This window comes from Parasteatoda tepidariorum, chromosome 2 (assembly GCF_043381705.1).
Source record: "Parasteatoda tepidariorum isolate YZ-2023 chromosome 2, CAS_Ptep_4.0, whole genome shotgun sequence".
NCBI lineage: Eukaryota > Metazoa > Arthropoda > Arachnida > Araneae > Theridiidae > Parasteatoda > Parasteatoda tepidariorum.
The window spans coordinates 67353168-67378371 of NC_092205.1; the positions used below are offsets into that span (position 1 = coordinate 67353168).

At 27.2% G+C, this 25204-nt stretch overlaps 1 protein-coding gene across 1 annotated transcript in view; it reads left to right on the forward strand.

Moving 5' to 3' along the window:
- The first annotated feature begins 8650 nt into the window (after positions 1-8650).
- Positions 8651-25204, forward strand: part of LOC107452725 (caskin-1) — a 133676-nt gene continuing 117122 nt past the window's right edge. The window contains exon 1 of the mRNA XM_043057155.2: positions 8651-8807. Coding sequence (XP_042913089.1) covers positions 8789-8807 — 19 coding nt within the window. The 5' untranslated portion in view covers positions 8651-8788. The remainder of the gene's footprint in view (positions 8808-25204) is intronic.

The following is a 25204-nucleotide window of genomic DNA, read 5'->3' on the forward strand; positions in this document are numbered from 1 at the left end:
ATTTCATAAAATTTCCCTCTAACAGTGGGTTATTTGGCAAAAGTTTTTCCCCATAACACAGCAGAATATTTTTCTTTGTTACTTACATATCTCATGTCACTTGTATACTGTAAAAAAAAAAAAAAACTGGTTCAAACTTCGGTGAAAATTACTGGCCTACCGAGAATCTCATTTTTATTGGAGGATGTTAAGGAACAAAAAATCTGGTGATGCATCTGGTAAACATAAATAAAATGCATATATATAAATGCACATATATAAAAGCATATATACTTAAATACATAACTATAAATACATATGTCTGGAATTACATAAATAATTATCCTAAAATCACCGAATCACTCCAATTAAATAAATATTACTGTAAACATTTCGGTACATGTTTTACGGTAAAAATAAATTTTACGGTAAAAAGAATTTTACGGAAGATACACCCAAAACTCCGGTACTTTATACCGGAATTTTTTGCAGTTTAATTACTGTATGTTTCAGTTGGTGAGATAGTTTCATTTACCTTGATTAATGACAAGAATGAACTTTTAAAAAACGTTAAATGAATAATAATGGCTTAGAACACTAAAAAAATTACAGTAGACAATATATTTTAAATCTTATTTAATAAGACATTCGAAATGTTTCAACAATTTGGATTTTAACTAAATAAAAATTTTATACTACGTTCAAAGAGAGAAATTAAAAGATATGAAAATGAAATTAAGTGTAAATTAACTACCAATGCCACATTCATTTTTGTCATTGACGTAAGAGAGCTTTTGTCTTCCTGTCAATATTTTATACCACTACTCGAGAGTCAGCGATTTCTATATGTCATTGTTACCTATACTAAAGCAAAGTTAACTGATTCGAAACAATACGAAATTATTATTTTATAATAAATTATTTCAAAAAATTTTTAGTGCATGTTTTGATGACTGTATTTGATGATGCCGTATTCTTATGGAAAAATCATCAATCTTCTTTCGATTGAGAAGATGTAAACATTAGTATTCAGCTAATTTCAGGTCAAGAATACTTGATTATAAAGATAAAATTAGCTAAAAATTTTAATTATGAGGTATATTATAAAAACTGAACAATAATTGATTTTAAAACTATATTTGACTCGCAAAAAAGTTCATTGTTTTTAATTTTTTTTTAAATTGTTAATTATTAGGAGCTATTCAATTGATTCATTTCAATTCTTGAAATTTGTGTCATTTAACAATTCCAAATTTATTTAACACAGCATAAAAATTTCTATACGTTATCACCCAAAATTTGCTCCGTCAATATTGAATTAAATAATAAAAATGACTAAGTTTTTTTTTTATAAAATTATACTTCGTACAATTCGTGTTTTCAAAAATTAAATTAATTTTCACTACCTATCTAAGCGCTATACGGAATTTTTTGCACTTATGTTTTCAGAAAAGTATATGTAACTTAAAGATAGTAGAGAATTGCTTAGTTTAAGGATAATATACATGCAGCTAGCATTAATTTAGAGTATTTGAAGTAAATTATTTAGAAAAAAATGTAACATTTTTGGGAAAGAACAGTTATTTCATTAAAAAAATTAGGTCTTTTAAAAGAAGCTTGTTCTAAGAATATTAAAAATGAATGAAAACCAAAACTCGTACAATCGTGAACATGTTAAAAATTATTTTTCGACCTTATTTAAAAGAAAAACTAGGAAGGTTTCTAAATACTGTCTAATCGCAAAATTTCTATCAATAATAAATGAAGTAATATATCTAAGAGCTTCATTGGTTTTCTTAAAATAAAATAAGTGCAGATATTTTAATTATGAGAACAATACTAAAATGTATTTAAAAGGAGCTGAAACAAATTTAATTTTTTTAAAAATTCAATTCATTTAGGTTTTATAGCTATTTTTATTAAATGAACAATAATATAAGATTCCTCGTATCATTGTTTAAATCAGCGGTACCCAAACAGTGCTCCGCGGTACTCAAGAGTCCGTGGAAGGGTAACAGGGGCTCATAAAAATTGGATATCCCCCCTTTTTCTTTTTTAACCAATAAATAGAGCCGTGGTGGCTCAGGAGATAGAGCACGCTCGCCTTCCAATAAGGTGACCCGGGTTCGGCTCTGATAATTCGAAATCAGCACCAGGCTCACACAGTCTACAGTGCTGACGTAAAATACCCTCATTGGTAGACGGATCATGGGTTAGAGTCCCCTTGCCGTCAAGCTAACCGTGGAAAGTTTTCGCGGTTTTCCTCTCCATGTAACGCAAATGCGGGTTAGTCCCACCAAAGAGCCCTCCACGAAGGCAAAATTTCTCCCAATACTTGATCCAGGAGCTCCCTTGTCTTCTGGATAGGGTTCAAAATTACAAGGCTACGGAGTTGAACATTAGTAGCCGTAAACCCTAAACTGAGTCGGCTGTTCAACAACGGTAATAATAACCAGTAATTATTTTTAAATCTGCATTTATATTTGTATCCAATTTATAATTCATAATTTATTTAATATTTCGGATATTTTTATGAAATTATTTATGTAAAATGTCAATAAAAAGATACAGAATTTTTTTAAGAATAATTATATATTTTAAAAATAATAATATATTAAATAAATTATGCAAGGGATATGCATTTACAAATAATCAAGTATTTCTTATTAAACTTTTCAATTCAACAATAAAGAATTACGCTTCGCTGATAAAAAATTTCACAATTTTAGAAAAGTTTTTTTTTAAGATCATAATTCAGTTTATTTTAATCAGTATCAACTTGTGCATTCACTGTAAAAAATTCCAGATCAAATTATTATAAAAAGTACCGGCACTCAGGGTGGTGAAACTTTTTACCATAAAATCCATTTATATCGGAAGATCCGGAAATAAAAGTCTAATATACCTTAATTTTTAAAGTAATAATTGCTTCAAAATCACTCTAATTAAATAAGTATCTCTGCAAAAATACGCAAAAATATTTTACGGTAAAAATGGATTTTACTGATGATGCTCCTGAAGTGCTGGTATTTTATATCGTTAACTTGATTCGGAATTTTTAACAGTGCAAGCCAGAAACAAATTCAGAACTTGAAGCAGCATAGGCGTGTGCATTTAACGGCTTGAGATTTAATCTAATTCTAAGACTTTTATTGATAAAACAATAAGAAAATTTGATTCTTCGCATTCAAGATATCCAAATAAATAAATATATGTAGTTCTTTTTGGATAGTATGTGTATTCACTGCAACTCATGAAAGGTATTTATAAAATCGGGATTCCGCTAAAATAACCTCAATTATTTAAGGTTAGATAGCCGAAAAAAAGACCCCGAATGATTTTGACATTTTGTTTGACTTTTATAGTAGGAAAATTATTTTATTTTATTCCCTTTGGACCGGCTTTTTTCACACTGTGTGGTCCCGTAATAAATGTTTTTAGCGTTGCATGAACTTAATTTCAAGGAAATAATAAATGGTTAATATTTTTTTATTTATTTCCGATTTGTGAATTTTTTGCGCTCACTAAAACAGATTAAGAAAAAAAACGAAGAAAAAAAAAACGAATGTAGGCATAAAAATTACGCGAAGGGAAGCCTAAAATTATTTGACTACCTTACTATTTCTTCCACCATGGTTTTACGAACCATTCCTTCGATATAAAACAACCAATAAAAAAAACAACATAAACCTGTTTTATCGATACGAAAAAAGTGGACTATGAGTGTTTTTAATTATTACTATTAAATAAGATAGATTATACCAACCTCACAAGTTCACACAAAAATATTCGATTTTCTCACAGAGAATAAAGAAAATATAAATGTAATCAAATAACCTTTACTCCTACCCTTTTACCCTTGCTTAGCTAAGAATTATTTTTTAAAAAAAACTTTTTTTCTACTGCACATCCATATTCCCAATGTTCAAAGAGTTGGACCAGCAGACAAATTATAAACTATAAAAGTGTACCTGTAGGGTTTTTAACAACACACTATTTATTTTCCTCCATCCGCTCTAGACGAAATATCTGCAATTGCTTTTCTTTCATTCAACCTTAGCCGCCTACTAATAAAATGTCGGAAAAATCCTATTCGGTCATTATTTATGGCCTATAACGCATAATTTAGAAGCAAGATGCTAGTTGTCGCAATAGTAAAAGTAGTTATTATTTGTCTCGAAAACTTTAAAGCATCGCCATATATCCCATTAAAATTAATTTTAAACTGGTTTTAATCAAAACAGTTGACTTATTATTATATTTTTCAATTATTATATTTTCACTTAGATTTTTCAATAAAGAATAACACCTGTGTATAAAACGTAGAAACTACTTAAGGCTGTCTGCATTAGGGTGGGCCGAAAAACACTTTTATTTCTTTTTAAAAATCTTATATTAATCTATTTATATATTAAAAAAGAGAAAGAGATCAAAATTTTGGAAATTGAAACTCATATTATGTTTTCGTATCGCCGTCAAAATTTAGAGAGTAAAAAAGTGATATTAAGCTAGTATTTTCCCCTAAATTGTTTAATCGAAGACTTGATTTTTTTAATTTTTTTAAATATTACTACATCTTGTATGCATGCAGGTTCACAAAAACTAAAATAGATCACGGCATGTAAAATTTTTTGAGCAATTTTTAAGGTTATTAATATTTTATTGCTTAGCAATGCAGCTGACATCTTTGAAAAAATTAACAATAATCAATTAAAATGAATCAGGAGGTTCCACCCGCTGCTCGCTTCGCACATCAACCACCACGGTTGTTTCGCAATAAGTTTTATTTTTCATGATTAAAACTAGTAGTTTCATAAAAATTAAAAAACTTTTCACATAAAAGATTCTAAAAAATTTCATTGTACAAAAACAGATTTGATTTTACAGATTTAGCTTCAGATTCTATCGAGATAAAATTTAATCCTTGTCATTATGCTAAGTTACCATTGCAACATCATCCTCAATTTATTATTCTTTTTTTAAATTCTTACTTAATTTTTAGTTATTACAAAAAGACTATATGTTTTTTCCAAAAAGAGAATATTTGACGAACAGTTAATTGCTTACATTACTTTACTACTTTAAATATTTACCTTGTATTCATTATTTTGAATAGCATGTTTTGACATAGCATGTATTGACTACGCTATGAAAAAATTAATTGTTACTCCTTTTCCGATCGATTACGATTATTAATCGTAAAACTGTAACTTTATCCCTTTAGGATCGACAAAATGATAAAGAATCGCTTCCCCCTCCGCACACTCCTAGTTTATACGTACCAAGTACTTATAAGTACTAATATACGTATTTGGTTTATACGTACCAAGTACGTATGAGTACGTATTAGTACTAATATGACAGTACAAGATCGAGGTCACGTCCGGGTGATCTTGGGCCGCTAGAGTTAGAAAGGCTCGTCTTATAAATGAAAATGCAATGACCGAAACACGTGAAGGGAAGATAGCACGATCACTCATATATAATCACCGTCCTAATGGGCTTCATAAGTTTATATGTTTATAAGTTTTTATGCAACGTAAAGTGTTGCATCATAAGGTAGCGTGTGATTACTTTATAATAATAATTTATTTTGAACGAAAATCAAAACCAAAAACGTATAATGTTAAGAAGGAGCAATAAACAAATACTGCTATGTATTTATGCAGGCCTCAAATAATTAGTCATATAAGCATTAAGAAAAGATTAATCAGAGTGTAAAAGGTATAATTTAAAAGTCATCTATCGATTTTTTCCTTCATATTTTTATTTTCATTTATAAATAAAGGGAAAAAGAAACAAGAAAATGTGACAATCACACATCGCAGTATATCATTGCAACTAAACAACCAAATTTTACACTGCATATTTTTTCTTTTTTCGCATGTGTGATATTAAAGCCCAAATAGTTAAGACAGACTGGAGAAAATCTGGGACTGGTGTGTAACCTGTGGCCTTACATATAATGAAGTAGATAAAATTTTATAACACATGTAGGCTTATGTGCTGAATAAAGAAAATGTCTTATAAACCCTCGAAAAGTAGAAAAACAAATAACGCAAATAAGTGAAGGATTGCATTGTTATATTCAAGGTCATTGCGGGATTCGAAACCGCTACCCCTACTCTTCGAATTATTTATTGGAAGGACGATACCCCTAGTAGACTAGTGTTTCCCAAAGTGTGGTACGCGTACCCTCAGGGGTACGGGTACAGTTTAGCTGGCGTACGCATTCTTATGCGAAATATCTTGCAAGAAACGAAAATTTCAAAATTTTTTATTTAAAACAAAGCTAGACTTTAAAAATTCAAGATTACGTAATTTTCTATTGACTATTTTTTACAGAGTTAACAGTTAATAATTAGTGGCCTCAACAGCCAGTAATGATTTTTAACTTTAGTGTTTTTTTACAGTAAAAAATACATTCATTTTTTTAATTAGTGGTACCCAGCGTTACGAAAAATTTAGAAAGGGTACACAAAAGTCCTGCTTTTGGGAAAAAGGCGACATTTAAATTTTAATGTTCCTTAGAGAAACTTGTAGTAAAAATTAATGATCGTTTCAAAGATATGGTGCTACTTTATTTTATTTCTTTAATAAATGAATGCTAATCTAAATATTATAATGATTTTGAATCAAACTCCTGCTTAGGGTTTTTAAAAGAAAAGTTGCTCTTCAATATTTCTGACAGGTGGTTAAAAAGCAAAGCATCGTTAGACTTTCTTTTAATTTTGTATTCATCCATTATTTGTTTTTAGTCTATATTTCCATTCGAAAGCAAAGCGCTGTTAATTTTGGTTAATTATTTTTATGGAAAATATTAAAAAATTTTCTTTCTATGATAAAAACTATTCATTAAAAAAAAAAAAAATCTGCTTGAAGTTTTCTAATACGAATAATCAAAATTTAACATTTAATGGGCGAGGAAAAGATAATTTTACACATCTGTTAACCATGAAAGAAAGGATCGAAAACGAAACATAAATTGTTAGAGCGTTAGATAAGAAATCACTTTCCAACGTAAGGGGAAAAAAAATTATAAGAATTACGAAAAGAAGAAAATTGTGATTGTATTATTGTAATCACTGGTTACCCAATAGTCAAATGCTTCTTTTTCTTCCTTAATAGACATTCATAAACAAAAATTGTCATTGGTTGCGAAAACTACATAAATTGATTTGTCTTGTTATCGTTGTTCTTCGATTTTCAATTCCAGTCAATACACATTTCTTAAAACGTCACAAAATTCTCTTCCTTCTTCAGTATTCATATTTATATCACCACCAAAGCAGTAATTATAAATAAGTGAATCACAAAATGACTATTAAAATAATTGTATTGTAATTAACATTGCATATAAACATTAAAAATTCGCTGGGGAAATTAAAAGAAAAAACACAGAGGTGAAAACAATCAACTCCAAGAAATTCAAAAAATTATCATCTTCTTTTTTTTTTTATTCGATCTTGCTGTGTCAATTTTTTATTAATGTTTATGTTAGCCTGAATTTTTATAACTTGTGCAATTCTATTTTTGAGAATATGGTTTTGAAATATGCTTTTCAGTTCATTTTAAAGTTTCAACTTCAGAAAAATGGCTGTCTTAAATAACTTTTTACTTAGGTAAAAAAAAAGAATTCTAAAAAAATTATCAAACAGCAGCGGTCGCCATAACAACGCATGCAATGACGATTCATGCGCACTGTTTACTATTACTCTTGAACACAGTTGAAAAGTGTGATGACGTCCAAAAATGGTGCGCACGCCATCAACCCCAAAACAACAGCCATTTTTCCAATGGGTAATAATATTGATAATCTAAATTTGTCGTCTCAAATGAAGAAATAGTGTCAGACCTTATTTTACCAATAACTCATATGGAAATACCAAATACAAAGTTTATGGGAGTCGTTCCGCATTTATGAGAGAGAGAGAGGGAGAGAGAGAGAGAGAGAGAGAGAGAGAGAGAGAGGTGTAAGAAATGTGTCATTTAAAAGTGTATCAAATCAACTGCAAAAGATAGGAACTAATTAATCTTCTACACAATTATTCAAAGTTAACAGCATTTCAAAATGACAAAAATTTTCTAACTAAACACAAAACTTTGCTAAATTCAGAGAGGTATTCAAAATTTTTTAAAATTTTTACTTTGTCTACCACTTTGTCTACAAATATTCTGAAATTTTGCGTGTTAAAGTTAAACGCAGTTTAAAATTATTTTTCAAGGAATTTAATAACATGAATCTCATTCGAATTCTAAATATTTTTATCATTTATTTTATTTTTATCCTTTATTTTATTGTCTAATTTTTTATTTTTGTGTCGCATTCCGAATCAAGAAAAAAAAGTGACCCAGAAAGTAGTAATAATTTAAAATCAGCTCAACTTGTTTATATATTCTTTATTTTACACATTTTAATCGAAATGAAGAAGAAGAAAGATATTATTTTAAATATTTTGAAGTTAAAGATACGTTAAAAGTTTCCTTTTTTGCACACAAAAATCTTATTAGAGAAATATTAATAGCTTTAATAAAAAAGCTTAACACGTGAATTTTTTCTCGGGAGGTTAGATTTATTTTTATTTCATTCAGATAAAGCGCCAAATAATTTCGCCAAGTGCTTAATGATATAACCCTAGTACCGCAAACCTGAGTGGCTGAACAACTACCTTTGAAAAACATACTCAAGTTGGATGACGATATGTGCGCAACTGCAATGCCCAATGGCGCCGATTCTGTTTCTAGTGTGTGTTTACAAAATTTAAAAACGGATACCTAATTCTATAACTTTGGATTATTTGCTATAACTATGCCACGGAAATTACTAGGTATGTCTGTTTTGTTTCAGTCAGTGAAAAGCATTATAAATAAATATATTTCTTTTTACATCAAGGAAAATATATTCAAAATTGCAATTATGTTTACCTTTTATTTATTCTATCATCTTGAAATTATGGAATAGTTAAGCTTCTTTTTCTTTATAATATTTAAAGATCTATCATTTATCTGCCATTGATAGAATATTCTATGATTGAATTAATGTGTTATTAGTTGAATGGCAAAAGCCGGCAGACCACCAGGTGTTTTGTTTAGGCGTGTTTGACCTCTTGAATCTAAGAGCACGTTATTTTACCTTGTCACCCTTTCGTTTTCATCAGTTCTACTTAAAAGCTGTTACGATGGAAAGGTTGTGAAATAATATTCGAAGTTCTCGTATTTCTCTTAAATGTACTCATATATTTATGATCACATAAATAAATTCTGAATAAAGAGCGATATTATTTTTTAATAATTTGTGTCATAACATTCAAATAGTTTTAGTTGTTACACATTTTTTGTTTAAAACGATATTTTTTTTCTTTAAAAAAATCGTTCGCTTTTAAAAAAAGAATTTCTAACAATTTTTTTTTAAACCTTATTTGTAGATATATGTTATTATAATCTGGTAATATCGATTATAAATATCACTTTTTTAAAATAAATATTTTATTTTTTGAAACGCAGGTAGTAGAAACATTTCAATGATCAATTTAATTTATATTATTTCTCTTTTTATATGAATCATACATTTTAAATTTATCGTTTGGTGTTATAAGTAAAATAGATTTCTTTTTAGTTGCATTGGACGTTCATTCCTGTAATATCGATCTTCATAAAAACTTAAATTGTTTTTGATAAAAGTTTTATTTGTTCAAATGATGTCTGCTAAAAATCTTTACCTTAAAATCAAGTAAATTTTTATGTTTTTTTTTCTTCTCATTTTTATTTTGTCGAATTGTCTTATTAATGAAAATTTTTCTTTAAAAATATATAATATTGTTAAAAAGGGAAGTGAACTAATACTGGGGAAAGAATCAGATCTTCATAAAATGACATTTTTACTATAATCAATCAGTATAATCATTATGAGTTTTTTTAAAATTATAATTCACGAAGTTTTACAGGAAAATTTTATTTCATGATCTTTAAAGACTAGAAATAAATAACTTATTGATTTTTTAAGGATTTTAAGATCAAGTTTATATACACTTAATTCTGAAAATTTTTAGGTCTTGGACATGTTATCTTAATTTATTTTGTTTATGTGAGTATGTCTTAAGCAGAATTAACATAAATATCTTATCTTCGAAGGATAAATGGTTTATCAGGATTTTATCTTTAAAGCTTCTCAAGTTGTAACAACAATTTTATCTCTTAAATTAAGAGAGCAAAGTTTTTACAGTTAACGCCTGCTATGAACTAAATTTTTTGAACTTTAGTAATAAGAGTAGAGATATTTGTAAGAATTTTTTTATAATAAGTTTAAGGTAATTAATTACTTGTGCAAGGCAAATTAATGAGTTGATAATTATAAAAATAGCTGGGATAATATGCCTATTAATTTTAAAGTTTGATCCTAAATGAATATGGTTAGCCATTTTGGTCTCCAAACATGAATAATCTTTAGAGTCAGTATTGTTATTGATTATAGTCACATATACAATTATCCAATAATAAGTCATTTCATTTTCTCTAGATTTCGTCGTTATACCGTCTATTATATATTTAAATCTTAATAGCGATTTATAATGATCCATAATAAATCTATGCCTTAATGCCTTTATACGTTTAGTTTCTTATTAATTAAGTATAGTTTCTAGCTAATTAAGTTTTATTTTGTTACCTTTAGTTTGGTGCATTTTAACCGTACTGTGGCCGATTCTTATGACATTTGGTCTTACGGTTTTCCTTTCTATATAATGCATATTTATTTTGTATTTATTCAAGACCTCCATAGCGGCCAGTTTGTTTGAAAATTCTTGACTCAGAAGTTCCTTCGTCTTCTGGGGTTGGTTATAAAATAAATATTATGAATATGAGAATCGTTAATGTCAATACAATTAAAAAATATACAATTTAATATGTTTTTGTAAATTTAAATACATGGGGTATTGCTCGAAAACGCAGCCATTTATGACTGTTGCGCGACTCTTATTTTTAAAATCTAAACTTTATTTAACGTTTTCTATTTTTTAGTTGTGTACATTTAATTCATGATTATTATTTAACTGCGCACTGGTCCTGGATTCAGTTTTTGTTTCTATATTACTTAAAGATAAAAATTTGAACTTCAAAATATTAACTTTCTTTTTAATTTAAATTATTGTCTTTTTCATACATGTTATCGTATAATTCTTTTCAATAATGTGGACTTAAGTCACCCTCACTCAATGCCGAGAGCCTGGGCCCCGAAAACTGATTTATTAAGATATGACTGTTGGTTGGACAAAAATAGTTTAATGGTAGAACCAGTAGAAGCTATAATGCTCCAAACACAAACTTAAAAATAATAATTTTAAATTAGTGCTTTGAATTGAATTCATCCAGTTCTATTATGTCACGAATTACTATTATGTACCTTGTGAGAAAGTTCTATTTTACAGAACATTCGGTTTCTTTTGAAATTGAATGAGGATGAACACAAATATTTACGTTTTAACTTTACTTTCGGTTAAGAGGTAACTTAACTGAGCCACAAAATGAAATAAATACATAAAGCATTATATATCAGTTTTCAAATGTTGCACAATTAAATGACAATTTTCGTTTTCTAATCACGGTAGATTTTAATAATTTTTGCATAATTGTTGGTTGATAATATATAGATTAAATAATCTGTAACATTTGCAGACACGTCTATTAGTGCGTAATAGTTATAAGTGCGACAAAATAGTGACTAAATCAAACTAAACATCTGGAATAGTAGGAGGTATAGTCCCTCTTACAAATATGTAAGTTTTACAACTTGATTTCATACTGGAAATAAAACAGTTTAGAAGTTCCTTTGGCAATTGCCCCCATTCCCTGAATATCACTGTTTTCTGATCCTAGAATCTATTCTAGTTGGCTTTCGACGTAAATTGCGAGTTCCAGTTGCCCTCCGATATGCTCTTTATGGTTGACGTCTGGAGACATGACTGACAAATCCATCTGGCGAATATTTTTAATTACCATAACTAGATGAGCTTTTTGTGGCCATGGGTCATCGTCCGTTAAAATAAAATTATTTCCAATTACAACCCTGATAAGAGAACATTGGAACTTTATTCATGTACTTGAAACCAAAGTACCCTTTTAAAGGCATGGAAGGATTACCGGCTATTAAACAAGAAGCTGTCCAGACCATCAAACTTTCACTGCCATAATGATATATTTCATAGATATTGGAGTGTAGATAGTGTTCGCTGGTTCTCGTTTGAAATAAGGAATTATTAGGAATAAGGAATCTCTATTTGTCAACCGATATACGAGAAATTTACCATTGATGATTAGCTAGCCTAGTATTCATATCTCAATCCTATAGATTATAGAATATAGAGCATTTTTTAGAACAAGTGAAACTTGCAACCTCCTCCGTCATATAAAAGCGTTGATGAATGAATGGATACGGATAAAATTATCGCATGGACTTTTGAATTGCTTTGTTTTCAGCATGGAACCACGTTGTAAGATCTATAAATATAAGAGGAATTCATACCCCTATATACTCATATTTTGTTCCATTCTATAACCAGTATTGCAGACCAATTTTGTAGACTATATTATTAAAATAAGTGACCAAGAATTGCACTTATAAACATCATTATATTTGTTTATAAGTGAGGTTTTAAATGTTAAAATAATTCTTAATTTTTAACAATTTATTAGGTTTTCAACCTATATCTATTGTTTCTTTTGTTTAAAGTGTTCACAATTAATCAAGCCATAAAGATTAACAATAACATTCCATTTTCTTTATTGATATGGATCTGCGATCAGAACTATTTTATGAAATTTTAATTAGCCGTCATAAAGGTTATTTAATGACTGTTATTACACACCATATTTAATGAGACGATGTGAAGTGACAAGTTTCGAAAGATTTCCTTGTTTCCATGTTGTCTTTGTGTCATTTCCTTTTTTGAAATGACTATGATTCATATCGATGCCTTTTAATTGTAATCAGATTTAAAATACTGCTTGTTCTTCGAAATTGTCTCTCTATTGGTACTAATGAGAAATAATTGTTTTTTTAGTCACTCTGTTTTCTTGGAATAAGAATGTGTTGCATTTATGAGTCATTTGATATTTATAAATATTTATATATACATTTCTACGGCTTCAGAAGTTCGTTAAACTTTTTTTACTCGGAATTTATTCCACTTGTTAGAAATTATTCGAGCTAATAATCTCATAAACATAATTGTTGCTTCATATAAATCCATTAAAAAATTCAGCTTCATTTTTGAATATTTCATTTTTAAATAGTTTATTGCGAAGAGGTTAATAATAAATCTTTTGTTAAATTTGTTCACGCTTTTTAGCTATTTTTAATAACTTTTGTTTTACTATCAATTTTCTGCAAATAATAAAGTAATTTTTAGTATACAGAAGATTTTTATGTTTAAACCGTATGAATTTTAATATTCAGTCAGATTCTAATAAAGGTTAAATCAATGTTAAAGAATAGTTTTTAAATAGTTTATTGCGAAGAGGTAAATCTTTAGTTAGATTTGTTCACGCTCTTTAGCTATTTTAAATAACTTTGTTTTACTATCAATTTTCTGCAAAAAAGAAAGTAATTTTTAGTATACAGAAGATTTTCATGTTTAAACCGTATAAATTTTAATATTCAGTCAGATTCTAATAAAGGATAGATCAATGTTAAAGAATATAATCAACCTAAATTTTATAACCATAGAAATAAGCATAACTCTATATTGGTGTTAATATAATTTTAAGAAATATTAGAATTGTGTACAAAAAATATCCTATTAATTCACTTTATTTCCGACCAGAAATTTTATAGAACATTATTAATTTATTAATATTTACTAATATATTTTTTTATATATTATTTTTTCTTTAATTTTAAATCTAACTTTGTGTGTCATTGTTATGATTGATTGAACAATATATATTATTACGTATTGTATATTATGTAATTTTGTACGAAATCGAAGCAAATCTTATGATCCGAATCTATGATTTAAAATGCAAGGTTAGTTATTCTGGGTAAATAATCAATTAGACCAGTTATTTATATGAATTGATGAATTGTATGAATTTTTACTGCTTGTTTCTCAGATGGCTTGTATAATTACATTATACAATTGATGTTAATGTCTGCTATCATGAGTTGAAATTTATGTTGTGAATGGGTATTACTTAAATGTAAAATTCTTTATGAAAACTTTTTTAGTGAAGCTTCTGAAAGCTTTTTCTTTTTTTTCTTTATTTTTTTTAGTTAAATATATTACTACTTGTGTGAGAAATTAAGAATGATTTTAATATATTAATTTCTCTTCTATATTGTAAGGTACAATGCGAAAACAAAACATCCTCAATAACGTTTGTTATAATGATTGGATTTTCTTCGAACTAGCAAGTTCTAATAACGGTACAAAGGGATGTTTCAAATATGATAATAAATTAGTGAAATTGATATTTTAAGTTACGATATATGCAAAACCGTATTTTATCTGAGTACACATACATACTTTTTTCTTAGAGGGATTTGGACATACTTTTTTTTAGACGTACTTCGTCTTATATTGGGTAGTTTTTAAACGAATATAAAAATTTTCGCACGCAATTATGAAAATCGTCTATCCAAAAATAATTTCATGTTAAATATTTTTTAATAAGTATTTTCTTGTTAACCTTTATTCTTTTTTATTTAAAATTGACTGAAAATTTTTTAATTTCTAAGTGATTCATAATTTGTCACTATGTTAAATAATTAATTTTAACTAACAAAATTCAAAATTTTAACAACGACAGTTGAATAGCGTTTGAGAAATGAAAGTTTTAAAAAACTGTCGTTTTGAAATTGCAGTTTGATTATGACATTTACAATTACTATGATTATGCATTTAATTTTTTAGCAGTTTGTCTGCGGAGAAGTAAATATTAAGTTATTGCCTTGAATGGCACAGATATAATGCTACCATTGTTTCATGGAACATTTATTGTATGGATTATTTACTCGCCATTTCTTTATTACTTTTCTTACATGTTCTTCAGAGTTTCCTTAGTAATTTATCTTTCTTAATGACGTTCGTAGATGAAATATCAGCTTGACTAAGCCTATTACTATAATAACAAATCCTTTTATTTATTTTTTAAAAAAGTGTATTTATTTTAAAAAAATGTATTTTTTTGGAAAAGTATTTTTTATTCGTGAAATGAAATGAATCTTAAATCATTGCTTTGGTAAGCAAGCATTGTTAGCTGGATTTAGTAATCAACTCCTTAATTAGTAACACCTGAATNGAAAATTTAGAATTGAACGAGGCCCAATTTGAAGGCACTATGGAAATCTCAAGACAGAGTGACCCAAAGGGATTCTAAGAAGACTCTCCCCCTATTCACAACCCAAGAAAGTTTTCTTCCTAGAAATTTATGAGCAGAAATCAGACAAAAGGGTGTTTCTGTGGATATCTGATATTTTCGAAGTTAGGAAAAAATAGCCCTGTGGCAGTATAAAGAAGCTAAAAACATTTTCTCACAGTGTAAGGTGAGAAGGCTATTTGACAACTCTGTGAGTGGTAGCTACGAAAGTGGGGATATTTTCATTATTGGAAAGAGCTTTTTATTGCTCTTTTAGTTAGAAAAGTGAAGAGTAACAATTATTTTATATTTGTTAACACTTCGATTAGATTTTGAAAAGAATCCAACAATGTAAGAAAGAAAAAAATATGTATATTATGGCTTTAGAGGGCCTCAGCTCTGAATAAAACTTCAGAAGAAAAAAGTGGGGTTTGGGGGCCCTCTTAAGATATAAATAATAAATGAGTTAGAACTAAAAAAAAAAAAATCAATTAATGCAATGAGATTTTAGACCTTTGGGGGCCCCATTAGAACTCGGGGCCCTGGGCCAGGGCCCACTTGGCCCATCCTTAAAAACGGCTCTGTGTTAAAACAAGGCTCGTTGTTTTCTTTAAGCTTTTTTTAAATGTGTTATTCTTTTTTAGTTAGCAATTAGAGCATTTCGCGTTTCAAGATTTAACTTTTAAATGTTGATTATATGACTATGTCACTTTTTTATTTTTATAATTCGTCTTTTATATTTACTTCACATTTTTCATGCTATAGAAATGCATATAATTTAGAATGGTTTATGAAATGGTTTAAGTTTTTATTTGGAAGTTTTGTCTCGATTCAATAAAATAGTTATAACATATGAGAAAATGAAGTAATTTACAATAATTAAAATAATTTAATTATGCTAATGTATTTTGCAGTTGAAATCAAGTGATCTTTTGTTTGAGTTATGTTCACTTTTGTACCCAATGTAAACAAATTTTACAAAAAAAGATAGAAAGAAAGAGTTTCATTATTATTTATTCAATATGGAAATAAATATTTTTGTGTTAAAATGTAATGCTCACTCTAGAAAAAGTTGTATAACTTGTATTAAACAGTTTTCACTAAAACTTATAATTTCCTTTATTAAATAATACACTTTTTGAGAATATTAAATCCAGCGTGTATATCTAATTTATCATCATCATAGATGAAACAACATGTGTGCAGCGATAGTTCTTTCATATCTAGTTCATACTGCCAAAATTCCATGTACTAGTATCAACTAATTAAACAATAGTCATAATGTATTGTACAATTTTCTATTCCATTATTTAAAATTTTTTTTGTTTTTCGTTATTTTTATTTTCATTTATCTATATCAATTTAAAATTTCAGAAGCTGCGTTCAGATTTATTTTTATAAAATGGAATTTGTATTAAGAAGATAAAAATCAATTTCTAATTGTGTTAATTTAAATAGTACTCAATGTTTGCGGAGTACTTTCGGCGTTTGTTGTTTACGACGTTTTTTCAAACATTTTATCAATGGAATTTAAAATATTAATGGTGCTGGTTTTTTATACGAATTAGTAATAGTTATTATGAATATTACACGAAACAATATTAGGACAATATTAGGATTTTTATACGAAAATAGTAATATCCAACAAGTTTCATGTGAGTGGTTTTTAAAATATTTTTAATAGTGGTAGATTTGCCATATTTGTATTATAAATAATATAATTTTGACTAAATCTGCTTAAATCTAAAATTAATTTTATCCTTAAAATTAATAAATTAATTCAAAACGGTCACACATTAGTTAAAACGCATTACAATTTCTTCTAAAAAAATTCAGTATATTCAACAACTGCATTGTCAAATCCAGTTGTTTCTTTCGGCGTGTAATGAAAAATGTGTTCAAGTTTAACCTTGGAATTTTGAATTAATTTTCCAGTTACACCTAAGTTGCATCGATTTTTTATAATTTATGTTATTTATATGTAATAAATGGAGTTATGGATGTTTATTGAACGATGTACTGCATTCTATTATTATTTGATGGTTTTTCAAATAAATCAGAAAAATCATTAAGCATTTTACTATCTTATTTCGGGTTATTCGTGTATGAATTCGTTTACATAAATAGATATTTGAATTATAGATTTTCATCAATCGATGAGGCTCAAAACAGGAAGTTGAAATTCGTTGCCAACAATTCGTTTCTAAATTTAAATACCATGGGAATGAATATATATATTATTTATTATTTATTTATTTATTATTTATTTATTTATTTTTTTTTTTGCAAAAACTATTGGAATTTCCCCCTTTTTTTTGAACTGTAATTTATTATAGGGTTTCCAGATATTTATGAAATTCTATTTTTTAATTGTGTTTTTATTATTTATTTTTCTTTATTTTAATTAAATGTTTCTTATTTTTTCTGTATTTAAAATGCTAATGTTAATGTTGCTCAAAACAATTTTCCTTTTTAACCGAATTCTCGTACGAGTAATTTTGCTGCGGGCCAATCACTTTCTGCCAATGAGACGTCGGAGGTGTGACATTTTCGCGTGAAACACTCTTCAAAATGTCTTGGAAAAGAATTTTGTTTCACTGTTGGGTGTGAAAGTTTTTCCTCCTTCTTCGTTAGTCCTGTCTAAAACTGAAAAAAAATTATTTTAGGATTAATTGCGTATCCAGCTGTTACTGTTTCCTATGAAGGAAAACAGCTACTGCACATTTAAGAACATTCCAGGGGGTGTCTAAAGGCTAGTGAAATCTTTAGAAAGAACGGAATGGCGGTATTAAATGTTAAAAGAATCAACTCTACATGTTGAACAGATCCTTTCCTTCCTGGATTTATTCCAACAATCATGTTCCTTTGAAACACGGAAACTCTTTTATTATGTGATGTGAACACATGTGATCCGTTTTTTCTATATCTAATGTTAAGCCTGTAACGAAGATATATAGCGTAACGTCATTTTTACTTATCCATTAGGAAAATGTTTTAAAATAATAATTGTAATAATAACGGAAAGTGCATTGTGGAAATTTCTTGTTTTTTTCTAAGGGATGTTACTTTTTGTTCAGTATAGTAGGAAAAAAAATTAATCTTTAAAATTCAAGAAATTAACTTCGTTTTTGACAAAAGTATTTTCTAGGATATGTTAGCGATCGAAAATGTCGTCATATTTAGGAAAATACTATTTTCATTTGTTTGAGGACATACACAATCAAAAATTAAAAAATAGTACTATTTTTTTTAAAGAAAACATAATCTTAAAGTAGATCTTAAAAAGCCCTTTAAATTTTGAAAATAAATAAATAAAATAAAATGAAAGTTAAATTTATTATCAATTTTCTTCATTTTCGTATTAATACATAGTGTTTTTATGTTGTAAGGGACTTTATTTAATGTTTCTAAGGACAATTTAATACATAGGCACTTTTTTTTAGAAAAGTATATTAGAAATTTATTTGAAAAAAAGGGGGCTTGAATATTCTTTTAATGTAAAATGAAGAACAGCAAAAAAGAAAATAGTAAATAAAAAAAATCAAATTAAAAACATAATATAAAATGAGAAAGGAATTGAAATATCTCTATTATTATGCTTTGACAGACTTCTCTGACAGTCTTCTTTATAGTGAATGATTTGATTTTCAATCAACAAGAAATAAAATGCTGTTTTTATAACTTACGTCATAAAAATTTGTTTTCTAATGCATTGCCCGTTTCTCTGAAAACAAGTTTCATTTAAACACATTAATAACAAGCTTGTGTGACATTTACATCTCTTACTAAATCTAAAACCTAGATTGATGCTGTGCCAACTGTAAATAGTCAGAAGTTATCTTTATTTACGATTGCTTTCGCAAAACAGTTCTAAAGAGGCATTTGTGCCCCATCTNTTAGGAAAATGTTTTAAAATAATAATTATAATAATAACGGAAAGTGCATTGTGGAAATTTCCTGTTTTTTTCTAAGGGATTACGTTACTTTTTGTTCAGTATAGTAGGAAAAAAAATTAATCTTTAAAATTCAAGAAATTAACTTTGTTTTTGACAAAACTATTTTCTAGGATATGTTAGCGATCGAAATTGTCGTCATATTTAGGAAAATACTATTTTCATTTGTTTGAGGATATACACAATCAAAAATTAAAAAATAGTACTATTTTTTTTAAAGAAAACATTATCTTAAAGTAGATCTTAAAAAGCCCTTTAAATTTTGAAAATAAATAAATAAAATAAAATGCAAGTTAAATTTATTATCAATTTTCTTCATTTTCATATTAATACATAGTGTTTTTAAGTTGTTAGGAACTTTATTTAATGTTTCTAAGGATTGAATATGTTGCGAAATATTGAAATTTATTTGAAAAAAAGGCGCTTGAATATTCTTTTAATGTAAAATGAAGAACAGCAAAAAGAAAATAGTAAATAAAAAAAAATTCAAATTAAAAACATAATATAAAATGAGAAAGGAATTTAAATATCTCTATTATTATGTTTTGATAGACTTCTCATTTATAGTGAATGATTTTATTTTCAATCAACAAGAAATAAAATGCTGTTTTTATAACTTACGTCATAAAATTTATTTTCATTCCCCGTTTCTCTAAAAACAAGTTTCGTTTAAACACATTAATAACAAGCTTGTGTGACAAATTTATTTTACATCTCTTACTAAATCTAAAACCTAGATTGATGCTGTGCCAACTGTAAATAGTCAGAAATTATCTTTATTTACGATTGCTTTCGCAAAACAGTTCTAAAGAGGCATTTGTGTCCCATATGTTATCTGCTTAATGTTATATGTCAAGATTATTCTAATAATTTGTTTTTTTTTTCTTCTTAAATATTTTTGATTAAAGTTCTTTATTTCAAATGTTAGTGTAATCGTATCAAAGCTGGGCTATAAGGTTTAAATAACGTTTTCTGGATATAAATTTAATTAATTTCTTTCTTTCCGTTAAAACTAGTTGCTGCATACCGTTGTTTAATTTAATGATAGTTATCTTTCAGCCGGGATTTATTTCAAATATTTCTTGTGAGAATTTTAATATGCCGCTTTTATCAATACATTGGAAAAGTATCTGGAAAATAATGAACTGCGAAATTCCATTAGAAATATTTTGTGAGAAACTTTCTTACAAAACAATATTTCGTCAAGGAATGCCATTTTTTTCCCGTAACGTGTAAATTAAATAAATAACATATAAAATTAATACAATGAGAATTTCTAAATTACTGAAAAAGTAAGTTATTTAGCATACATAATTATCTTAGAATTTATTTACATTATTATTTTAGAATTTATTTACACTATTATTTTAGAATTTATTTACATAATTATTTTAGAAACTTATTTTTTCGACGTGTTTGAATCCAGTCAATGACATTTGATATTTAATACTGACAGTAAATAATCAAATTTAGATTATACAAATTAACGAATTAAAAAGAAATGTATGAAAGTTATTTATTTTCATTAATTTGCAAGCTATTTGTTTAGACAACAAAATTGTTTTCGTCTCCTGTAAATTTCGTTAAATGACGGTTAAGCTTAGAAATTATAAAATAGATTTCCAAATTTAAAAAAATAACGTACTTAATTAATTATTTATCTTATTTAATTAATTTGTGAAAAATTAATTATTTAAGTTTGCATATTTTTATTTTTTGTACAGAATAAATTTTTTTTAATGAATTTTATTGAATAATAACAGTAAATTCCTACAAACTTTGCGTTGACTAAAATTTGGCTACCGCCCGTGGACGACTGGCCAACGTTAAAGCATTGATCCTAAAGCTTTTAGAGTCATCAGTTTTTAGAGTATAGGCAATACAAAAATTATTATAAATGTTGACGAATACGGTATTTAATATTTGTGATTTTCAAATAAAATCTTGAGATTAAGTTTTCCTATTTATAATTTCTTTTTTCTTCTTTATTTTACCTCCTGCCCCGTTTTCAAACTGTGGCGAATTGCATTTAATTTGATTCTATGAGGGATTTGATTTAAAAGTTTCTCGCTAATTTTTGATTTGGCAGTTAACTTATAAACAAAAATATTAATATTTATACATTAATATTTTTTATTATATTTTTATTATATTTTATCGTCTTTTAATTTTCGTCCTTCTTATTTCTGGACTCTTAATAATTGTTTTTCTTAATTCTTACTTTGTTATTGGTTAAAAGAAGAAAAACGAAAAAAAAAACTTCGATAAAAATGAAATTTAATAATTTATTTTCTTTATAAATGTTAAATGAGATGAATATAAATAAACGCCTAAAGTATGATGGTGACGTGTCAGACGCTGTTTCGATTCATGGTTTCGATAGACATTTCTCCTTGATGAACGTTATTTAGTCTTGATCGATAGCGGTCCTTGATAATAGCTTTCCCGAAATATTTTATTTCGTTTTTCCTAGAATACGATAAGCTCCTTTATGTTTATCTTCTCTATACATTCCCCGATCTCCGAAATTGACCTTCACTTAATGCTTTTTATTCCTTGATCGTTTTGCTGGAAAGAACTTGCGGTTCTTTTTTGGTTAAAAGAACGTTAGTTAAAAAAAATAAAAATAAATAAACGTTGAATACTGTGAATATGGAAATTTATCGATGTGTCGTGAATTCAGAATCATTAATCTGTTTTCTTGCTTTCTAAGTACTAATAAAACGTGTGGGCAGCAGTACGGAGTAGCTGCACTAGTAGTCACTTTAATCCTAATAAAAATCCGCAATCGTAGTTAATGACTAAAAGTTATTGTGAATTTAAAAGGAATACAAATTTGAAATTATCAAAAAAAAAGAAAAAAATAGACTGCAGAAATTTAATAGAAAAAATTGGAAATGCTATATAAAGTCAGCATTTTCACTTAATTTTTGTACTAAATATTAATACAGTTTAAATATTAATTATCGAATGTTTGGAATAAATCTATCGTAATGTAATGTTCGAAAATATAGAAGTAAAAGTATTAGCTTTTTTTTAATGCATTTAATATTATTTGTTAACCTTGATTTAATAATAAAAAAAAATTTAAAGGTATTTCTTTAATTAAAGGCATCATGAAAGTAGAATAAATATATGTTTGAAATTAACAAAAAAAAGAAAGAAAAAAAAAAGAAAATTGGACTGTAGTACAAAAAACTGAAAAGGCTGTTTAAACTTAAAGTCAACATTTTTGCTTTATTTTTGTACTAAATATCAATATTTTGAACGTTAATTATCGAATGTTTTCTATAAATCTATCGTTTGAATTTAATAGCAATTATGTAATGTTCGAAAATATAAAAATAAAAGTATCAACTTTTTAAAAGCTTTTAATTTTATTTGTTAACCTTGTTTAATACAAAAAAAAAATCTGTGGGTGTTTTAGTTTTAGGTGAAAGACATGATTTGATTTTTTTCATAGTAACATCCATCCAAGCTGAATCACGTTAAATTAATGCAAATAAGTTAAAACTTTCTTTTTTAAATCAAATGCTATGTGTTAAGAACTTAAAATCATCAATTTTAATAGCAGCGACATATTTTTATTCATATAATAAAAGCGTAGGTGTTGATAAAAGAAAAAAAAAAAGAACTTCGCCCGGAATTAAAGTACATAATTGGGAACACTTTCTTTCGAGAGTTAAAATCCTTCTTGTGGCCTTCAGGATGATCGAGTAAAGCCATCGGCAAATTACTCACCTTGAATCACCTGATTCTTGCGGTATATTCATTAATGCCTTATAATGTGCCATTAATTTGAAATGTGTTTATTAATTTTTTTGTATTGTTAAGTTTCCTCATCTTGTTATGCTCTTTTGCATTGCGGAAAAGTCAGTTTTAAAAAAGATAATTATACTAGAACTGCGTTTATTACCACATTAATGATGGTACCTGATAGCATTCTAATTAATAATTAAATTATAGTTTTTGTTCGTATTGCAGCTGTTATTATGCACAGGTTCAACTGTTTTTCCGTATTTAATCAGTACACAGCATTGCTCATCTTGCCCCCCCCCCCAAAAAGGTTGTAAATTTATATGTTAGAGAAACAAAAAATTAAGAAATTTCAAAAAAAGTTTTATTTTCTTGTCGGTTGTGGGATTGGCTTGGCTTATTTAGCTGAACAATTCATTGCAATGATAGCCACCAGGGATTATTGCATCAGGCAATTTTTGCTTATCTTTTTTTTTATTTTGATTGTCAAGAGCAGCGGTTCTCAATTTTTTTTTCGGCTATGGTACTCTAAGAGACAGACCATCTTTCGGCGGAACCCCTACCTTATGAATAAAGGATATAATAACTTTTGCAAGCTAATTAACCAATAAAAGAGACTACATTATTTTTACAAATTTGACTATTAGATGAATGAATTTTTTTCATCGTTTTATCATTTATAATCTTAAATTAGGTTTTATATCCGATAGTTGATTTCGCACTCCTGATGCTGTTTATAATATAATTCAGAATTTGTTATTGGCGTATATACGTAAGCTGAATTACGGTTTTCCTTGAATTGAAAGCTAAAAAGAACTCTCAAAAATAAATATTAGAGAAACGTATTTCTTTATTAGCGATTTTGTGATTTTATTTTGATTTGAAAAGCGTGTGGGAAATATTAATGAAACTTTCATAAATGTATATTCTTTTCATAATTTATTCAAAATATTGTTGTCAGAAAAAGTACAACTTTTAAAAAAAAAATAAATTTAGATTTTTTTAAAATTTTTTTAAATTTTTTTTTTATTTATTTATTTTTATTTTTGCATTTTACTTGAAATAATTTTATTAAGACAATGAAAAATGAATGGATAGTTCATGATCTCACATTATTAATATCGGTTTCAAAAGAAATTTTAACTCTCGGAACCCTTTTAAAATCATCACACGGAACCCTAGGGTATTTTAGAACACCATTTAGGGATACACAAATTTAGGAATGTACAAATATATTTGTTGAAATTATTAGCTCATTTCTGAAAAGCTAAAATTCTTATTATTGTGTTACTCGTGATTGATGTTAATTAAAACATAATTTGCTATTTAAAAAAATTCATAAAAAATAATTCCTTTGTGCATTTTACTTACTAGGGCATGTCATTTAAATGTTATGTTATTTACAGAGATATATATATTTCTTATAATTATTCCACTTTTATGTACGAGCGTGAGAATAAGTAGGTCATAGGGCTGCATAAATGCATTGTTATTTCCGTGGGATTAGTGATTAAGATTTTATCACAACACCGAAATTACCGAGATCTAATATTCGTGTTGCACCGGTATATTTTGTTATTTAGAGGCAGATGATGTGGTACTAAATTGTCACGACTTATATTTCACTTGATTGTTGACCTTGATTACAGCGTTCTTACAACGTTTGACCTTAGTGTTTTCATGTTGTTCATGTGGGATTTATTAATGCTTAAATAATATGAGAAAAACAATTATATTTATTTTCTGTAAGATAGAGAAACAAATGATATTTTTAAAAATACTATTTTTTAACATTATTCTGTTTCTACTTTTTTGAATCGTTTGTGATTTAGAAAACCAAAATTAGCTATGTACCATAGGACTGGGCATGAAATTTTAGTTCTAAAAGTATTAGATGGGCTTATCTTTTCTCTCACTACTATTTTCATGAAAATTTAAAAAATTTTTTAAAATGTAGACAGGTGTAGTATAAATAAAGATTTTTTTGGTGACCAAAACAGTAAAAGAAAAGAATTTGTTTTTAATAAAAATTGTTTTTTAATAAATTTTAAAAATGTAAGTGGCTTATTATTTTTGCGTGGTGAAAAATCTTCGAAAAACGCTGTTGCGGCTGGAATCTTGTCCACTGTAAATCCCGCTCGTTAAAAAGCAATGTATTTGGAACC